Source organism: Diachasma alloeum, unplaced genomic scaffold (assembly GCF_001412515.2).
Source record: "Diachasma alloeum isolate Michigan unplaced genomic scaffold, Dall2.0 Dall_scaffold_00937, whole genome shotgun sequence".
NCBI classification, from domain to species: Eukaryota; Metazoa; Arthropoda; class Insecta; order Hymenoptera; family Braconidae; genus Diachasma; species Diachasma alloeum.
In genome coordinates this window covers 26,435-44,751 of record NW_021681054.1, presented here as the reverse complement: position 1 = coordinate 44,751, position 18,317 = coordinate 26,435, and the positions used below count along the sequence as shown (strand labels likewise).

Below are 18,317 nucleotides of genomic sequence, written 5' to 3'. Positions count from 1 at the left end.
GGAGAGGAGAAATATTAGGGTTGTCGACAAAAATAATGGAATTTTCTGGGACATTTTGATGATTTTCTCAGTGAAATTCTCACTATAAATTAATTAAGAGTTAAAATTTATTGCCAAAAAATAGAAATCACAATGTTCAATCTCTGATATGTGCTTCCCGTTGTATACAATCGATTTCCAAGGGTTTACAAACAATATAAAGCTCATTGAACCCTCAGAAATTGGTGGATTACGCTGTTAAACCCTCTCGGTAAGTATCCCGAGCATTGGAGGGGCGCAAAATGCCTTAGTCTTCTCAGATATTTACAAACAAAATGGCATGATTTTGTTTCTCAGAGCTCATCTCGCTCTGTGTCGTCGGACTCCTCTTCCTCGTCGTCAGGCGGAAGCTCGTCGTCGCAAATGTTCGTTTCTCTCGTGCAGATTTTGTTGATTACGTCAGTTCCTCCTTTCTGGAAGAGTTCGATCATTGGGTCCTCGTGCTCTTCGATGATTTCTCGGCACTAAAAATTTTTTTTCAAACTTACGTTACCATTTTTTTGTGTTGGGATGACTGAATTTGGTCTAAAAATTTTCATACTCACGTAGTGTTTTAGGCTTTTGTTCAGGTCTCCATCCTGAATAATATCAACATTGCTGATGTCAGGATTCATCTGACCCTCTGGAGTCATCAGTCGCATCACAGTTAGTTTACCATTCGACTTGTACCTGGCTCTGACGTAGTCGTCCATTTTATCACAGATATTGTCGAGAATTTCTGAAAGGTGGACTTCAGACTCTCTCTTGGCCACCTGAGAAAAAAATAATTGAAGACATCGTAAACTAAAATATTTTCTGAATGTCTCTAAAACTCTACAAAATTTAATGTTTCATATTTTGACGCGATGAGAAAAGACGAGGAGACAACAGACATTTGTGCATTTTAGATATCCGTGGGCCAATGGTGAGCAATTTAAAGGCATGATGAGCAGCAAAGGACGTAAAATCAATTAGTTTTTTAAGATCTACTAAGGTAAGTTTTAACGATGATTAAGTGATGAGAAAAGGGGATTACCATTTTCTTCTGGATATTTCCGTCAGCATCCAGACGGTAATTTCCGACCTCTACCTGTTGAGAGGGATCAATTGTATTGAGAACATTCTCCACTTCTTCAACTGTTATTCTGCAAACTAAAAAATTTGACACCAATTTGAAAAATATTTCTGGACAACTTTTTGTGGGGATTTAAAGCCTCCACTAGTTTTTACACTGGCTTACAAATTATTATTTGAAATACTCAATTGAACCAGTATTTGCTCATATACGGTTGTATGAAACAGTATTTCCATTTTTTTTGCAAGAAATATTCCCCTCCTCAGGTTATCACTCCCTCACATTCCCGAACTATTGAATTATCTCGGTAATGAGTACTTACACGAAAAAATGTCATAAAATCTTTGTTGTAGGAAATTGAATTCCCTACAAAAAGTTTCTTCTGACATTTTCCTCTAAATCCAGTAATTCTCGAGTTATTCACAAAGTACTGAACGAAGAAATACGAAATTCCGACCATTCCCACACAAAACCAAAAAATTATAAGAAAAACAATCAATGACTGCTGTTTGCTCACCCAAACATTGTAGCAATTTCTGGTCAATCTCCTCAGCACATGTAAGCGCCGGTAGAACAAAAACTCCGAGCAGAAAAACGAACATTGTTGAAATTTGAAAAAAAATCCGGCCCCAGAAGCAAAATAACTCAAAATTTCCCAGTTCTGATGACAAAACAGGAATTTATCGAGACTTGTATGAGAACTGCATGCACCTGAGGACGACACGTTGTGGGCTGAAGAACTTCGAGCTCCAACTAAAGTTGCCCACGTGTAATCAACTCGTGGCCCTCTATATAACTCACAGCGACTAGACTAATAATATATAGCGAGATTACTACTATTTTCCCACTTCGTTCAGTACATTCGAATGACCCACTCCGCTCCGAGTTGATTGCAGTCACACATTATGACCGGAGCATAATTAAAGTGAACTAATTGTCGCCAGACGGCTGTAAAAAAAATTAAATTCAGTTTTTAACGAAGTGGACAGAAGGGGCTATCGACGAGAGCAAAACTGTTTTGCTAATTTTGGAATTAGCGCGTTAATGGTTGGGTTTAGAAGAAAATGCCGGAGGAAATTTTTGTAGAGGAGAAAATTTCCGACAAAAAATGTCTTATGATATTTTTTTCTAAACCCTTTAATTAGCTAGATGAAGATAGAATTGACAAAATCCTTAATGAATGACAGAATAACTGGAATTTGGCACTTCTTGCGATTTCGTATAGGTGCAGGAAAAAATCTAAACAAATTTTTTGTAGCGGACAAAAATCCTCACAAAAAACGTCTTTTGATGTTCTATCGTCATTACATACCAAGATAAGCACGCAATCAAAGAAAATGTCACAGAAAAAAAATGACTCGATTAATGAAATCTCAAGTTCTTGTTAATTTGAAATTATCTCAATAACGAGTCGATCTACGAGAAAACATCAAAAGACATTTTTTATGCGAAATTTTCTCCTCTTCAAAAAAGTCTGATGAAGTTTTCTCGTAGAACCAGTCGTTGTCGAGATATCCTCATCAAAAGAGAAGTAAAAATTCTCACATTGTATCCTCCATCATTACTTCCAAATTGACGCTGAACAAAAATTGAAAACAATTGAAATATTCATCAATTTCCGTTCTGACTTCTGATAATTGCTATCCCTTTGCTCTCATTGTTTATAAACTTTTGACGGTGAGCCCAGCTCCACCTGTCGTCGTCGTCTGAAACCCCTAATTCAAAGCAACAAAGGGGAGAAATGAAAAAAAAAACAACAACATTCGTCTGTTTTGCACCTGCAGAGGTTGATTCGTTGTTGATCAACGAAAAAATAATTTATCTTGTGGTGAGAGTAATTGTCAGAGGGTGTCATGGGTCGCAGGAAGAGTAAGAGAAAGCCACCGGCGAAGAAGAAGGCCATTCAACCCTTGGACACGCAGTTCAATTGTCCATTTTGCAATCACGAAAAGTCTTGTGAGGTTAAGATGTAAGTTGAGGCATAACAACAAAGGATTCACGATTAAATCATCAAAAATAATCATTACTTCCTGTTCCTGGATCGATGGGAACGATTTTTTGATGATTTTCGAGAACTGTCTTGTGAGATTTCACGACACGATTATGACCTTGTTTTTTTAAAGTGAATTTATGCAGTTGTTTGCCATTTTTCCAGGGACAAAGGGAAGAGTACTGCGAGAATAACTTGCAGAGTCTGTCTAGAGGACTTTCAAACCACGATCAATCTACTGTCAGAGCCTCTGGACGTCTACAATGACTGGATTGATGCCTGTGAAACTGCTAACTAGCGGTGTAACTCTCGCTCATCTCTTACGTTTGAAGAAACAATTCAACTTGAGATAAGAATTTCAATTTTTTTTTTTCATATTCAAACAGTTTTGATAATGAATTTGTAAAACGTAATTCGAATATGTCTTTGGGATCATTTAAACTCCATTCGTTAATCTCCAAAACGTAAAATACCACTGGATACGGTAAAGAGGGAGGAGAGAGGATTTTATTATGTTGGATAGTTTGCTTTAGTTTTTATTCGAATGTTAAACTTTAGTTTATTCTCTTAGACTTGTGACAATAGAAAGGATGCCAAAAACTGACGCTGTTAGCTGCATAGCTTTTACTACGTGTAAGGTAGACTTAACAGAGAAAATCCTGGCGATTTAGTTATGTAGAAGTGGTGAAACGTAGAATATTGATGATTGCAGAATTATTTAAATCTGAAAACTAGGAATTTTTAGAATGAGGTTAAAAATCGCTACGTTTTGCCAGTTCGATATTGATTTATTCCTTTTTATTACTTTGTTTTCTTTATGAAAATAAATTATTTTGCGTTATGAGTTATATCTTGATAATTCTATTAGATTAGTAAGCACTGAGGAGAACACAAATATGTGAAAGACTTCATTTGATAATGAAAGATTAATAAAGTATTATCAATAATTGGAGTTCGATTGTTGTATTTCTAGCATCTTAATCAGAAAATATCACCAGACCTTTTATGCAGTCCGCAAAATTCTCTACAAAAAATCCCTTTTCACTTTTTTTTCAAAGTCCACTTCATCCTCAGAAATTCCTAAAATGTCCTTCAAGCAAAAAATACATTCTTTCATCCCTTAAAACAAATAAAAAATAACGCGAAGTTTTTAACATATTAAAAATCCCTCTATCCGTCCGCTCCATTCAAATTTCATCCATCCCAACATTAATTATTTCCCCGGAATTATCGATCTCCCCCAATCAAAAGCGAATGAACCCCGAAGGAAACCCCCGCTCCCCCAAAACCCTAAAATCCCTCTCAACCAGTGAAAGAAAAAATCCCAACTTTCCTGGAATCATCTCCAAACCAAGAGAAAAGCCATTGCAATTCCCTGAAATTCATAAAAATCACCGAAACGGAAGTCCCGTCCTCACCCGTCCCCAACAAGATGGCGGACCTCTCTCTCGGAATCGGTGGATGTACACTCAACAATAAAAGTATCCGACAAATCCATATCCATTGGAAAAATGTTGCAAATGACTTTGTATTGGTGAGGACGCGTGTGATAAACGTCCCCCATGTCATGGGAATCGCCAGTAGTTGTGGAGAATAATATCTGAAACCGTTCAGTGACCCCCGAACAACAGAGATGAACCGACTCACCTGTACAGCGTGAACATCAGGCTTCATCGGGAGTCAACAATTAATTTTAACCACTTTTATTCGGACATTGGAACGTACGTCGGGGCGAATAGCGACGCTATGGCGTCCGTCAGAGTGTGTGTGTGTGGTTGAGGAGAATTATTTTTCATCGTCGAGTGGCCACTGGGACTAATTAAAAGGTATCGTGGGGTAATTAGGCGATGTTGTTTGGCTATTCGTGGAGTTGGGGTTTGTGGTTCTGGTTGGGACTGGGGGGTGATTGTGTTGAGGATTTTTTTTGCGGAAACAGAGGAGAACAGGTATTTGGGGGTTTGTTAATTATTTCTGATGTGACAGCTAGGGCTTCTGGGAGGGCGAGGGTTTCAATTGTTGGGTTTTTCTTGGGGTTTTGTGTTTGAGGTGCTAGGGGGATGGATGGGAAAAGAGTTGGTTGTTTTTTTTGGGGACTGGAACATTCTTCAGTCATCTGTTTTGGGGGTTCTCGATGATTATTGGGATTTGTTGATGATTGGGGCTTGTTGAGGATTTTTCTAGGGGTTTAGGGTTTAGCTAAAAAAATGTAGAGATAATTCTTCTTTTATCTGATGCAAAAAAAATTATTACTAATTCAAAATTATTAATAATTATCAATAATTGCAATTAATAAAAACTTGTCAATTTTTCCTCTACGTTGCCCTGAACACATTAAAAAAAATCTAAAACTTGAATTTCTTTTCAGAAAATTCAAATTCTCCACGAATAACTGAACAATATTCACAATGTGAGCACTGAAAAACCGTCCCAGAAACATCTCAATCAATTAAGAATCAGAGTTAGCTGTGAATGATTAGAACAAGTTGAATGGGTTAGTGGGCACAATGTCAAACAGTTTGGACAGTTTTTTGACTCGAATTGGGGACGTTACGATAGAGAGAGTGGCTCCGAGGAGCACCCCCAGGTCTAATGTCTCTGGTGGTACTGATGAAGTGACAATGACGTCCACTGGTAGTAACCAGGGGGTCCAGGGGTGCAACGATGATGACTCCGAGGAAACAGGGGGTGAGACGAGTGATGGAGAGACGGAGAGGAAGAATTTGTCGATGCATCGGGATGATTTGAGATCTCACGAGGAGATGAATTCCGAGGGATCTGGGGACGACATGGATCTGGACGAGACCATTGACACCGAGATTGGTGTCAGGATGGACTTGGAGAGACAACAGTCTGAGTCTTCCTGTCCTGATGATGATGTCGAGGCTGTGAATATCTTGGATACACTTCCATTGGAAGGTAAATGATTATTTCCACGAATTAATGGTTTTTGCTTCTGAATAGACGCTTTGTAATTGATCAAATTTAAGTTTATTTTTTTGTGTTGGGGTGACTAAATATTATGGTCTAAAAAGGGGGAATATGCGAGCTTTAGAACGTATCTGCATTCCTCATTTTTTTCTCGAAATTTTTCTATAAGGGATCAATCGAATTATTTGTGAAATGAAAAGTAATAGTTGGAGTCAAATGAAAGCTCCGAGATTAAGCCCTACCCTTTCCCCAGGTGCCCCAATAGAAGGTCAAGAGGTCTCGGAAGCCGACCTCCTGGGGAAGCCCCTGTCAAAAGACGACGACACCGAGAGCCTGGGGATGTCCTCTCACCCTCCCTCAGATCCCGAGGATTCCGACCCCTCAAAACGCCGAGGCTCCCCCGACGATGCAGATCCAGCCAAGAAAAAGCAAAAGAAGGACGAGACCGAGGACTCCGAGTTGAAATCCGAGAAGAAGCTCTCGAACATGCGTCGCAACATCCGCGAGGTGATGGACGAGACCCAGTTGGACGAGGCGACGCTGTCAGCCCAACGACAGGAGATGGAGCGTCTCCGAAGAGTGCAGGAGCAGCAGCGAATAATCCGAGAGGTCCAACGACAAATCGCCAACCACCGTCAGACCTCGAAGACCCAGCCCAGAGTCATAAGTCTCCTCCAGGGCAAGCAGAACGAAATGGGAACGACAATTTCCCACTCCCCATCGGGTCCACCCCAGATAAAAACTCCCAACACTCTCTTAATGAACATGCACTCCCCCCCTCACCAGCAGTCCTCATCGTCCCAGCCAGTCTCGCCACGAAGACCCATGTCAGGAATGCGTTGGCACAAGGGTCGAGGTGGATACCACTCCCCACCCCAGCCCCAGAGCCAAACCCTCATGTCCAGAGCAATGAGCAAAACCCCAGTGCAAACAGTCCTACAGCAGAGAATCAGAATGATGACTCCATCAGTGAGCATCTCCCCAGTGGTCCCCAAACGCGAGCCAATGGACCACGTCCCCTATTACTCAGACTCTGACATGTCTGAAGGTGAACTGGAGGACATAAACCAAGACCACAGGAAGATTCCCACGCCAAAGTCGCCAAAATCCTTGAAGGGAAAGGACGTGGTGACAATCTCCAGTTCATCGGAGTCCTCTGATGACGACTGCATTGTTCTGAGTGATCCCAGTGGGGGTGAGGAAACAGATACTGAGGACGATCCCTCCAACTCTGGAATGCACACCAACGATCGTTACAACATTCCTGACGAGCATGGAAGGGTCCTGATCAATGTGGGACATCCAGACACTGAGCCTGATGTTTTTCTGGCTCCCCAGGTGGCGAGGATCATCAAGCCCCATCAGATTGGTGGTATTAGATTCCTATTTGATAATATTGTGGAGAGCATCGAGAGGTACAAGAGCTCATCAGGATTTGGCTGCATTCTGGCTCACAGTATGGGCCTGGGAAAAACACTGCAAGTCGCCAGTTTCTGCGATATTTTCTTCAGATGTACAACAGCCAAAACTGTTCTCTGTATCATGCCTATTAATACTTTACAGAATTGGTTGGCTGAGTTCAATATGTGGCTGCCCTACGAGGATCCAAACTCTGTTAAACCTGATGTTGTTACGAAGAAGAGTGACAAGTGTGAGATTAAGGAGGAGAACTCCAACCAGACTGATGTGTCCAGCTTGTCCTCGAGATCCATGAGCACTGACTCAAGGTCCCATCAAGACATGCCTCCCAACATGATGGGACAGTTCCAGGGCTACGAATCTGGGGGGAATTATTACCCTGAAACGAAGCCTGGAGAGACTCAAACTCCCATACCCCAGAGTCAGAATCAGAATTTCCAGATGAATCAGAATCAGAATCAGACCTACCAGATGCCAGGGTCGTATCCCATGAAGCAGGAGATGGACTGCAGTTCCTATCCCAACCAGATGTACCCCATGCAGAACCCGCAGTACCCCCAGCCCTACCAGAATCCCCAGTACCAGAACTACCAGCCCCTGCACGACCAGAAGATCCCTCCGCCTCAGAACCCAGAAGTTCCCATCAAAAAAGAGCCTGGAGAACCAGCCACCAAGGAGGAGGGCACCTCGACATCGAAGGAGGACCCCTCAGACGAGAAGAAAGACCCTGAGAAGGTGACAACTCCCTTCAGTGTCGACGCCCCACTGGGTCTCGAAGTAAGACCTCGTCACTTCAATCTCCACATTCTAAACGATTCACACAAGACAATGGCAGCTAGAGCACGAGTCATCAAGGAGTGGCAGAAAGTCGGTGGTGTTTTGCTAATAGGGTACGAACTCTATCGACAGCTGTCCCTCAAGAAATCCAACAAGGGTAAACGAAAGAGGGGACAGCAGTTCAAGGACACTGTGGATCTGGAGGAAGAGGACAAGAACAAGCCCCTGCTGGACGAGATGCATGGAGCCCTGGTGAATCCTGGTCCTGATCTGGTCATCTGTGACGAGGGACACAGGATCAAGAACTCCCATGCGAGCATCAGCCTGGCCCTAAAGCAGATGAGAACTAAGAGGAGAATAGTCCTCACTGGTTATCCCCTTCAGAATAATCTGCTGGAGTACTGGTGCATGGTGGACTTTGTTCGTCCTAATTATCTCGGTACCAAAGCAGAGTTCTGTAATATGTTTGAAAGACCCATTCAGAACGGTCAGTGCATTGACTCCACTCCCCAGGACATCAGACTGATGAGGTATCGAGCTCATGTCCTCCATGCCCTCCTGGAGGGCTTTGTCCAGAGACGATCCCACTCGGTTCTGCAGATATCTTTGCCCAGGAAGGAGGAGTATATTCTGCTGGTGAGGATGACTCCACATCAGAGGAAGCTTTATGACACCTTCATGAATCAGGTGGTGAAGACTAGGGCTGTGCCAAATCCTCTCAAGGCATTTGCAGTCTGTTGTAAAATCTGGAATCACCCGGATATTCTCTATCACTTCTTGAGGAAGAGGCAGGCTAACGAGGAGGACGACCTGGACCTCGAGGAGACCATCGAGAAGACGACGCCTGGGAACAAGAGGACAAAGGCCAGGAGAGGGGAGAGGAAGGGGAAGAAGGTGGGACTGGTGAAGAGCAAGCCTGCAGCCAGTGTACAACCGAACTCTTCAGCCAGTGTCAATGACACTGCTGAGGAGAGTGGAGACAGTAAAGGGAATTTTTCGGGGGGATTCCAGCAGCAAATGCCTGGGAATTTGATTAATCAGACGCCTCAGGGAACTAATTCCCAGGGTTTTGGGCAGAATTATCAGGAGTTCAGGCCCAATGAGCAGAGTAATTACTTCAGGGGTGAGGGGACCAGTGAATTTAACGAGTTCTATAATAATCAGAATCAGAGGTACCAGCAGAATCAGCAGTTTCAGGGCTACCCAGCTGGTGGTAATTACCAGCAGAATTTTCCACAGGGCCAGGGACAGGGACAGAACTTTGTGGCTGGTGCTGAGAGCCAGGGAAATCAGAAATTCTCGAATCCTCAGACACCAGAGTTTCGAGATCAGGGGAATAACACGAATTACGAGATGGGAGGAATGTTTAACAGGGGTTATCAGTTTCAAGATCAGAGGAATTATCCACCAGGTGCCCCTGGGGCTCCACAGATTTCCCAGAATCATCCCCCCCAGAATTATCAGGGCCCGAATCAGAATCAAAATCCACCACAGAACCAACCCCAGACCCAGAACAATCCCCCAATTGACTTCAACAATTACCAGAATCAGAATCAGAACCAGAATTACCAACAGCCAGCTGGAGCCAACCCTCAGATATTCAGGAACGATAATCAATTGAATCAGCATTCTTACCCACCAACGGGAAATCCTCCCCCAATCAGCCAACCCCCAAGTGCTCCAGGCTACATCAATAATCAGAATTCATCAGGAGCCCCTCAGGCCCAGACCCCAATGCTCCCTGGTGGTTACCCCCCTGGACAGCCCCAAGGACCGAATTACCCACCTGGAGGCCAAGGACAGACCCCCAATTACCAGCAGAATGCCCCCCAGGCACAGGTGTTTCCACCTCAACCACCTCAGCAGCACAACTACATCAACAATCAGAGCCAGAATCAATTGAGATACCAAAACCCCCAGTCTTTCCCTGCTCAAGGCTATCCAGCAACTCCAGCCCCTCCAAACCCCCAAGTTCATCCTCAAGGGCAAAGATATCCAGCCCCTCAAGCCTTCAACCAGCCTCAAACCCCCACAGAAACCCCAAATCCCCCGGGGAATTATCAGAATCCCCAGAATCTGCAGACTTTCCCTCCTGATGGTGCCCCCCAGCCTCAGAACCAGTTCAAGGGCCCTGACGATCGTTTCAACTGGCAAGGGAACTACCAACAGGTGCCCCAGAACCAGTGGGATACAGCCAACAGGTACCCAGGGAACTACTTCCCCCAGAACTACCAGAACTCTTTCGATTATCAAGCTAATCCCGAGGTCATCAAGACTGAGGAGAAATCGGTTCCTGGAGGAAATCTCATGAGACCCAGTGTCCCCACCTTCTCACCGAAGAAGGAGACCAACGTGGGGATCCAGACCCAGACGTTGCCACCGTCGAATTACACTCAGACACCTCCAGAGGTGTCCAATCCCCCCAGACCCTTGAAATCCATCAACTTTGGGAGTAGAAATCCTTCAGACATTTGCAAGGATGAGGACAAGGATAAGGACGATATTTTGATCGAGAAGGAGAAGAGCCTGGACGAGATAAAGTCTGATGACGAAGTTCTTATGAAGGACGAGGAGAAGGACCTGAAGAATTCACCAAATGCCAAGGAAGATCCTGGAATCCCCTACGACTGGGCCACAGACTTGATGAAGAATTACGTCGAGGGGTTGATCGATGCATCTGCCAAGATGACTCTCTTCTTCTGCATTCTGACAGAGTCCATTCGTCTGGGGGATCGAGTCCTCGCTTTCTCCCAGTCTCTCTTCACTCTGAATCTCATTGAAGACTTTCTGGCCAGAAATGACTTCAAGAATCCTGATGGAAGCACTGAGAAGTGGATCAAGAATTCTAATTATTACCGGCTGGATGGCAGCACGAGTGCTCTGGAGAGGGAGAAATTGATCAATGAGTTCAATGTTAATCCCAGGATTCATCTGTTCCTGGTGTCCACGAGGGCTGGGTCACTGGGGATTAACTTGGTGGGGGCTAATCGAGCCATTGTATTTGATGCCAGTTGGAATCCATGCCATGACACTCAGGCGGTGTGCAGGGTTTACAGGTATGGGCAGAAGAAGCCCTGTTATGTCTACAGATTGGTGACGGATAACTGCTTGGAGAGGAAGATTTATGACAGGCAGATCAGCAAGCAGGGGATGGCCGACAGAGTCGTCGATCAGTGCAATCCTGATGCACATCTGTCGCTGAAGGAGGCTACCACCTTGTCCTGGGAGTTTGAGGAGGACAGCCAGGTGAGTTAGGGTTTCTCATATGAAGACGATTTTAATGGGAGTAATACTATTTCAAATATTTATGACTAATTACTACGTTAGAGTTATTGAACATCACAAATAAAATAGTATAAATAAATATTATTTGAAAATAATTATTAAATTCAATTGAATTTCCAATAAATCGAGAATTTCGTAAAATAATGGCCTGAATTTTTTATTATTTTTAAAAGAGTTGTTTACTAAACAGAGTTGTTATGTCATTTTACTTCCATTATTATTATCTTATCGTTATTATTTTTGATTGACTACTTTATTTGAATGACTGTTATCTTATCATTTTATTATTTTCCTAATTTCAATTATCGCTTAAGAATTCAGTCATTAGCAGCGTGATAAATTTAATTTCCTGAGAAGTTGAATACACCATTTTTTTTAATGACGCAATTATCTCGTTGGCGAGTGATTTTTAGCGAAACAAACGTCGGGGGATTGTGGCATTTTTCAAATACCGTGGAATTGAAGGCAGATGGCGAAATTTTTATTCAGACCTTTTTTGTAGACCTCGATTCGTTCTAGAAAAAATGTTTCAACGAAAAATCTCCTACCTCCCTGATTCCGCGATATCGAGAAGAAAATTAGGTCCAAAATTTGGAAATTGAGTTATTTACTCCCGAGACATGTTCGAACATCGAGTTGTCCCCACTAATGTCTCCCCTACACCCCAGGTCCAGGACTTTTCCTCCTCCAAGGACACCTACACCGATGAGATAATGCACACAGTCCTAGAGAAGCACTCGTCAATCCTGACGAAGCAGCCCTTCCACCACGAGAGCCTGCTAGTCGACCGAAAAGACAAGAAGCTCTCCCAAGCGGAGAAACGCCTGGCCCGTCGTGGCTACGAGCTCGAGAAAATGGCAGCCAATTGCTCTCGCCCCAGCTACAACTACATCCCAGGTAACACCGCCACACGAGCCGGAGGTCTCCAAATCCGAGCGATTCGCGGTGGCGACACAGTGACCCCTAAACCAGTGGCCTCAGTCCGGCCGATGCAGCAACGAGGTGCTGAGGGCCTGGGAGCAAGAGGAGTAGTCGGTTCCAGATGGATTCCAGCAGAGGTCTGGCAACGCCAGGGCATGAGTGCCCAGGAGATGACCCTCCCCCTGGACGTGGTAATTCCCACAAACTCCCCGGACAAGAGCAGCATCGTCCTCAAGGCTGGACAACGTGTGATGGTGTTGAAGAGCCCCAAGGGCATCTACATGCAGTTGGAGTCTGGAAAAATCATTGCAATCAGAACAGCACTGAAGTTGAACCAGCAGAAACGTGAGGAGGAGCCGAAGAAGATCTCCTCAGCCACAGTGACATCCCCAAGAGCCCAGACCCAGACTCACCCCCAGAGCATCCCCCAGAGCCAGAAGCCAGAGGTGAGTTTTCCCCTGAGAAACAACTCAGCCATCTCCATCATCCCGAAGACACCGACAAGTGCACCAGCAACCCCAAGACCCCTGTCGAGACCCAGCAGTGGCTCTGGCTACCGACAGTTCCCTGATAAAGACCCCAAACGACCTAAACCAGTCATTCCAACCCCAGTTCTCAGAAACGTCAACCACATGGCTCTCAACAATCAGGTGTCCCTTCAGAGAGTCTCCAAAAAACACGAGATGGATCATTCAGCTGGGGAGAACTCAAACTCATCGGACTCACAACCGAGGACTGATCAGAGGGTTGAAGAGGTGAGGCTAGAGGACATTGTTGGCGAGGCTGGCAGCAATTCCGAGTACAGTCCCTCCAATCAGAGGATGCCTCAGCACGAAAACCCTGAGGACAAGCACGAGGAGATGAGGAGTTTTGGGGGGGAGTCCAAGGTCTCGGTTCAGAGTGTTCAGACACAGCATTCTGAGGATGCTGAGAAGAGGCTCGAGCCCAAGGAGATGAGGCCTGGGTATGGGCATGCGTATCAGAAGGACGATGACGAGATTATCATCGAGGAGAGTGTCAGAACCCCTCAGCATTCACAGGTGCAGCAGAGTGTGGTTAATCCACAGGTGCAGCAGAGTGTGGTTAATCCTCAGGTGCAGCAGAGTGTTGTTAATCCCCAGGTCCAGAGTGTTGTTAATCCCCAGAATGTTCAGGGGAGTGTCCAGAGGCAGGAGATGACACCTGGGAAAATGGCGCCCATGGAGGGCAGTCATCAACAGGGAACTAGTGTTGAGGATCAGAGACAATCAGAGGACGATCCTCATGGGAGGATGCCGCAGGATTATCCTTATGCTGAGTATCCCAGGTATTATGAGTATCCTGACCCCAGGGCGAGGGGAATCGCTGCGCCTGGGATCTATGGGGGATTCTACCCTGGGGGCGTGGCGAAGGAGCCCAAGGGCGAGGAGAGGGTGTATCCTCAGGGGAGTCAGGCGGTGCAGGCTCCTGTTCCAGGACCTCAGGGGGAGGGCAATGCGGTGAAGACTGAGGCCAGTGCTGGCAGTGTTCCCACTGCTTTCGGCCATCCTGGGGGACGGTATCCTGCGGGGTATCCACCGGCTCCTTATGAGGGGTATGGACAGCATTATCCTGCTGGGTCTGCGGGGGCCTATCCACCTGGTGAGTTGGCATTGTGGCGAGATTATTGTGAGGGAATTCGTGAGGCATCAGGTTTAGAGGAAAATGTCAGAAGGTTTTTTTTGGAGAATAAAATTGTGAAATTTCAAATTTCAATGAGAATTCAATGGATTTTCAAATTTTTGAGCTACAGGGAGACAAGAATTTCTGAACTTACCTGAGTTTTTAATTAATATAGGGATATTTATTATCAATTTACGCAGAATTTTAATTATTAAATGTTGAGGAATATTTTTTATAGCTGGTAAAATTTGAAAAAATAAAAAAAAGTCAATGCAACGAACAGGTGACCCTTAATTGACTCTGCATAAAAAAATAATTTCAGGAACCCCAGGATACAGTGCCTACGGTACTCCCTCGTACAACGCAGACTACGCCCGCATGTACTCAGCACTGCATCCACCACCTCCACCAGTGGCAGATCCGTACATGCATCGCGGCTACGCACCACCACCCACCAACACCCCATCCAACTACTACGCACCCTTTCCCCATCCACCCCCACCCCCCTATCCAAATTACTCATATTTCCCACCCTATGCGAATCCAAATATCCCTAATGAATCGCAGCCGCCAACTCAGTAAGTTAATTAACTCTCCAAGCGAGCTGTTACTTCATTTCCAATAAGTTTATTTTCAATGAAAATATGCGTGACGAGATATGAAATCAAAACGTGATCCTCAGTTGTTGGTGAACAATTTTTACTTAATTTTCTTTTTCACTTTGATAATTGGAATCTTTGATTGTGAAAATTATTATTCTTTGATTAACGATTGTTCCTCTTGCAATGATGCATGAGAGGAGTGGCACATGAAGAGATTCAATTAACCGGTGAAAGGTGATTTCATATCTCGTTTATTATGATTTTCGAGAAACAACGTAGACTGAAGCTTTAAGACACATCGTTGTAAAATGGTTAGTCACAAATAACTTATTACTACGTGAAATATCGATATTTCAACACTTTTTTAGTGCAATGGTGGGAAGGTGATTTATTGTGAAGTTCCTTTGATATTGCTGAGGAGAGGTTTTAGTAGAGTGAAGGCATTATCTCGTAGAATGATCTTCATCGATATGAAGGAACGAAAAATTGTAGAACCATAAATCAAGTAAATGCTTCTTAATTCCTTGAGGGGAGACTGCGGTGAAATTTGAAAGTTGCAGGGGTTTGTCTCCTTATAATTCAGATGGCACTTATTTTTTATACTTGAAAAAAAAATGGGAAAAAAATGTAGTTTTAATTATTTCCAATGACGACATGTCGCTGTAAAATCTTTAAAATAGCCCCCTTAGCAGAAACTTTCAATAGAAAAAATTAAAACTCGATTTTTTCTCATTTTTTGAATATAAAAAATGATTACTGAAATCATCAGCATGGAAGGGATAATCCAATCAGTTCTCAATCAGATTCAACATTTTCCCCTGAAATAATTGCTGATTGAGGTATTTTAACATGAGGTAATTTTCCAATCTTGATACCTCTCCTCAGCAAAATTGTAAGTTTGTTCTTTCGTTTGATTAATTGTGTAGATAACAGATTCATTAAGTCCTTCTCTCGTAACTGCAATTCGACGTGGGAATTATTTGACGTGAATAAGGAAAAAAATTGACCTAATTATCAGCACAACATGACACATCTCTTTTTTATACATAAATAATTTACAATAATCCATCAATTTCTATTTGATTTTTGTAAATAACTGAGTCTGGGTATACGATTGTTTGCTCCTTCAATTTTTTTTTGTATCAAAAAGTCTCCAAAACGTGCGCCAAACGACGAAAAATAAACATTATGAATTTTTATATGCATTAAATACGTACAGTATTCACATTTAGCAGCCAGTAAACACACGATTAAATGAATTGTATCGATAGCAGTTGTATATGAATAGGCGTAAAATGTTAAGGATACCAATTCTTATCATTTCTTCATTCATAATTAAGAGAGAATAAAAAAAGGTAATACAAAATTTGATAATCAAGAATTTTGATTCAAGATGAATACACTGGGATTATCTGATTCTGTAATCACTTAGATGATCTTACTGTAGACGTAGGACTGTTGTTGATTAGCATTCTGTCCAAGCAATTGAAAAATTAAAGGGACATAGATAAATTGATAAAAAAAAAAGAAAAACAAATTAAGGTATGGGGGAGTGCTTCGATAGTCATTCGCAGGTTCTTCACATTGTACTGTGATATTTCGTAGAATAAAGGGCTAATTCGATCATTAATTTGACCAAATTAAATGTTGATTAAAGGGGAATTAATTTTTTTTAACAATTTTTTTCTCAATCAATCATGGAAATACTCGTCTCACTTCAGATCTTTTACTCTTCGTTGATTTTTCTTTTCGATAATTTTTTTTACTATGTGTTGTTTATTTCTGAGGAATGTTTGATGGGTTTTGAAAATCAATGATATGCAGATCTGCCTGTATTTAATATCCCTGCACTCCCCGGATTAAGAAAGAAGCATTTGGCGGTGGAGGGGTGCGACTGGATGAGTCGATTTCACGTGAACATCAGTTTTTTAAGAAAATCTTTCAATTAAATTTTTCCAAGGACTTTTGTTATAAAGGATGCATTTTCTCGTAGAAATTTCAGGTCCTTGGGAAACATTTGAATTTTATTTTTTATTATTTTTTGAATAAAGTCTCTAGATTAGAGAGAGATAGAAAATTTTTTCTCAGGGATTTTCTTTTCTAGATCTTAATTTTATCCACCAACAAGATGTCAGAAAAATATCGCTATCTAGCTCCGATATTTATGAAAGGACGCAGCTATGAGAGGGAACAAATTTAATTTTGACATCGGTTTTTATCAAATATCATAAAATTGAAGGCAGATGGCGAAATTTTTACTCAGACCTTTTTTATAGATCTCGATTTTTTCTAGAAAGAAATGTCTTAGCGAAAATTCTCCTACCTCTCTTAGATTCCGAGATATCGAGAAGAAAATTATTTCAAAAATTTGGAAATCGAGTTATCCAGTTTAGCCACTGAAGCTACTAAATAATATAAATATTAGTAGATGAATTATCATTGCGCAGTGAGCTAAAATAAACGAAGCTAATATGCATTACAGGTTTAGGAGATTTTCATTGATTCAGATAATTAAAAAGGGGGTGATTGATAAAAAAATCGTAATGAAATTGTGAAAATTGAGAAATTGGATTTTAAGGCGTTTTTTAGTTTTTAAGTGTACAAAGCAGAATTAGTGTTGGATCGCCATTGTTCTCGATGAATCGTAAAAAATAACCTCTAGAATTTTCAGATTGAAAAAAAAAATCAATGAAAAGCGAAGAAAAACTATATATGTATAGATAAAAATTTATTTCGTCTTTGTTATAGCTTCTTTGCCATTTACATAACTGTAAATAGCCATTATTTACATTTTCATACGTTTTATTTATTTAACTGTAGTCGAGAGATGTATTTTTTCCTTCGTTTGTATGAATTTTCATCGGACAAAAATGGAAAATGAAGACATTTCAAGTAAATGGAAATTTTCGATCTTATGTAATATATAATGAGCATTGTTTATCATCGACGGTATCGTTTTTTCATCCTAATGTTGTTGAGAGAATCAATATTGAATCAGAGGTCATATATGGATATATATATTTGTTTTTAAGTTTCATGGAACCTAGGGGGGGTATTGACGACCGAGTCGATCGATATTGCCGACTGCATGTAAATGCTTATGAAGTAAAAGTAATTATGAAATTATTAATGTCATGAATAGGGCTGTAATTGATGGGAATTACCCGATTACAAGAATTTTGAAATATGGATTGTGATATTTTTTTCATTCCTTAAATCCCTGGGGTTTTTTTGTTTGTGGAGTTGGTTGTGGGAGGTGCTGCAGAATGGGTGTTTTTTTTGGGAACTTGAAGTGGTGTTCAAATCATAATTTTCATATTTAAATTCAATTGCCATGAGAAAATTTTCAATTTCCCGCCCATTTCATCACTTCCGCTTTTTTCCAAAATCTCATAATAAAAGAGACAAGAAAAATCATCCCGAGAGAATAAAAAACGATAGGGCTCGCATCTTCATTCACTTTCCATCAAAAAAAAAATTTCAATTTCCCCGCCCATTTCATCACTTCCGCTCCCTTCCAAAATGTCGTCATCATCAAAAAACCACAATCACCACACAACCATAATTTCCAAACTTTCATCAATTGTGTCGCGAAACAATTTTGAAATTTTCCCGCTTACTCCATCTCCCCCCCCCCGGAATTCATAAACCGGCGAGCACC

At 42.2% G+C, this 18,317-nt stretch overlaps 3 protein-coding genes across 4 annotated transcripts; 2 read left to right on the top strand and 1 right to left on the bottom strand.

The window, feature by feature from the left end:
* Window positions 1-89: 89 nt before the first annotated feature.
* LOC107045450 (protein seele) lies at window positions 90-4,859 on the bottom strand. Of its 2 annotated transcripts, none has more exons than XM_015267743.2 (5): window positions 4,731-4,859; window positions 1,611-2,041; window positions 1,055-1,170; window positions 585-791; window positions 90-503 (listed from the first exon to the last, which is right to left on the bottom strand). In XM_015267743.2, the coding sequence occupies exons 2-5, from the start codon at window positions 1,693-1,695 to the stop codon at window positions 333-335; spliced, it is 579 nt and encodes a 192-aa protein (XP_015123229.1). In that variant the 5' UTR covers window positions 1,696-2,041; window positions 4,731-4,859; the 3' UTR covers window positions 90-332. The 2 variants fall into 2 exon arrangements, with proteins under 2 accessions (XP_015123229.1, XP_015123231.1); XM_015267745.2 differs by lacking the exon at window positions 4,731-4,859 and adding an exon at window positions 2,639-2,785.
* On the top strand, window positions 2,763-4,035 carry LOC107045451 (transcription elongation factor 1 homolog). Its single transcript, XM_015267747.2, has 2 exons — window positions 2,763-3,062; window positions 3,249-4,035. The coding sequence occupies exons 1-2, from the start codon at window positions 2,947-2,949 to the stop codon at window positions 3,379-3,381; spliced, it is 249 nt and encodes an 82-aa protein (XP_015123233.1). The 5' UTR covers window positions 2,763-2,946; the 3' UTR covers window positions 3,382-4,035.
* Window positions 4,637-17,845, top strand: LOC107045422. Its single transcript, XM_015267699.2, has 5 exons — window positions 4,637-4,909; window positions 5,449-5,999; window positions 6,265-11,453; window positions 12,161-14,033; window positions 14,377-17,845. Exons 2-5 carry the CDS (start codon window positions 5,588-5,590, stop codon window positions 14,634-14,636), a joined length of 7,734 nt encoding a protein of 2,577 aa, XP_015123185.1. The 5' UTR covers window positions 4,637-4,909; window positions 5,449-5,587; the 3' UTR covers window positions 14,637-17,845.
* Window positions 17,846-18,317: the final 472 nt, after the last annotated feature.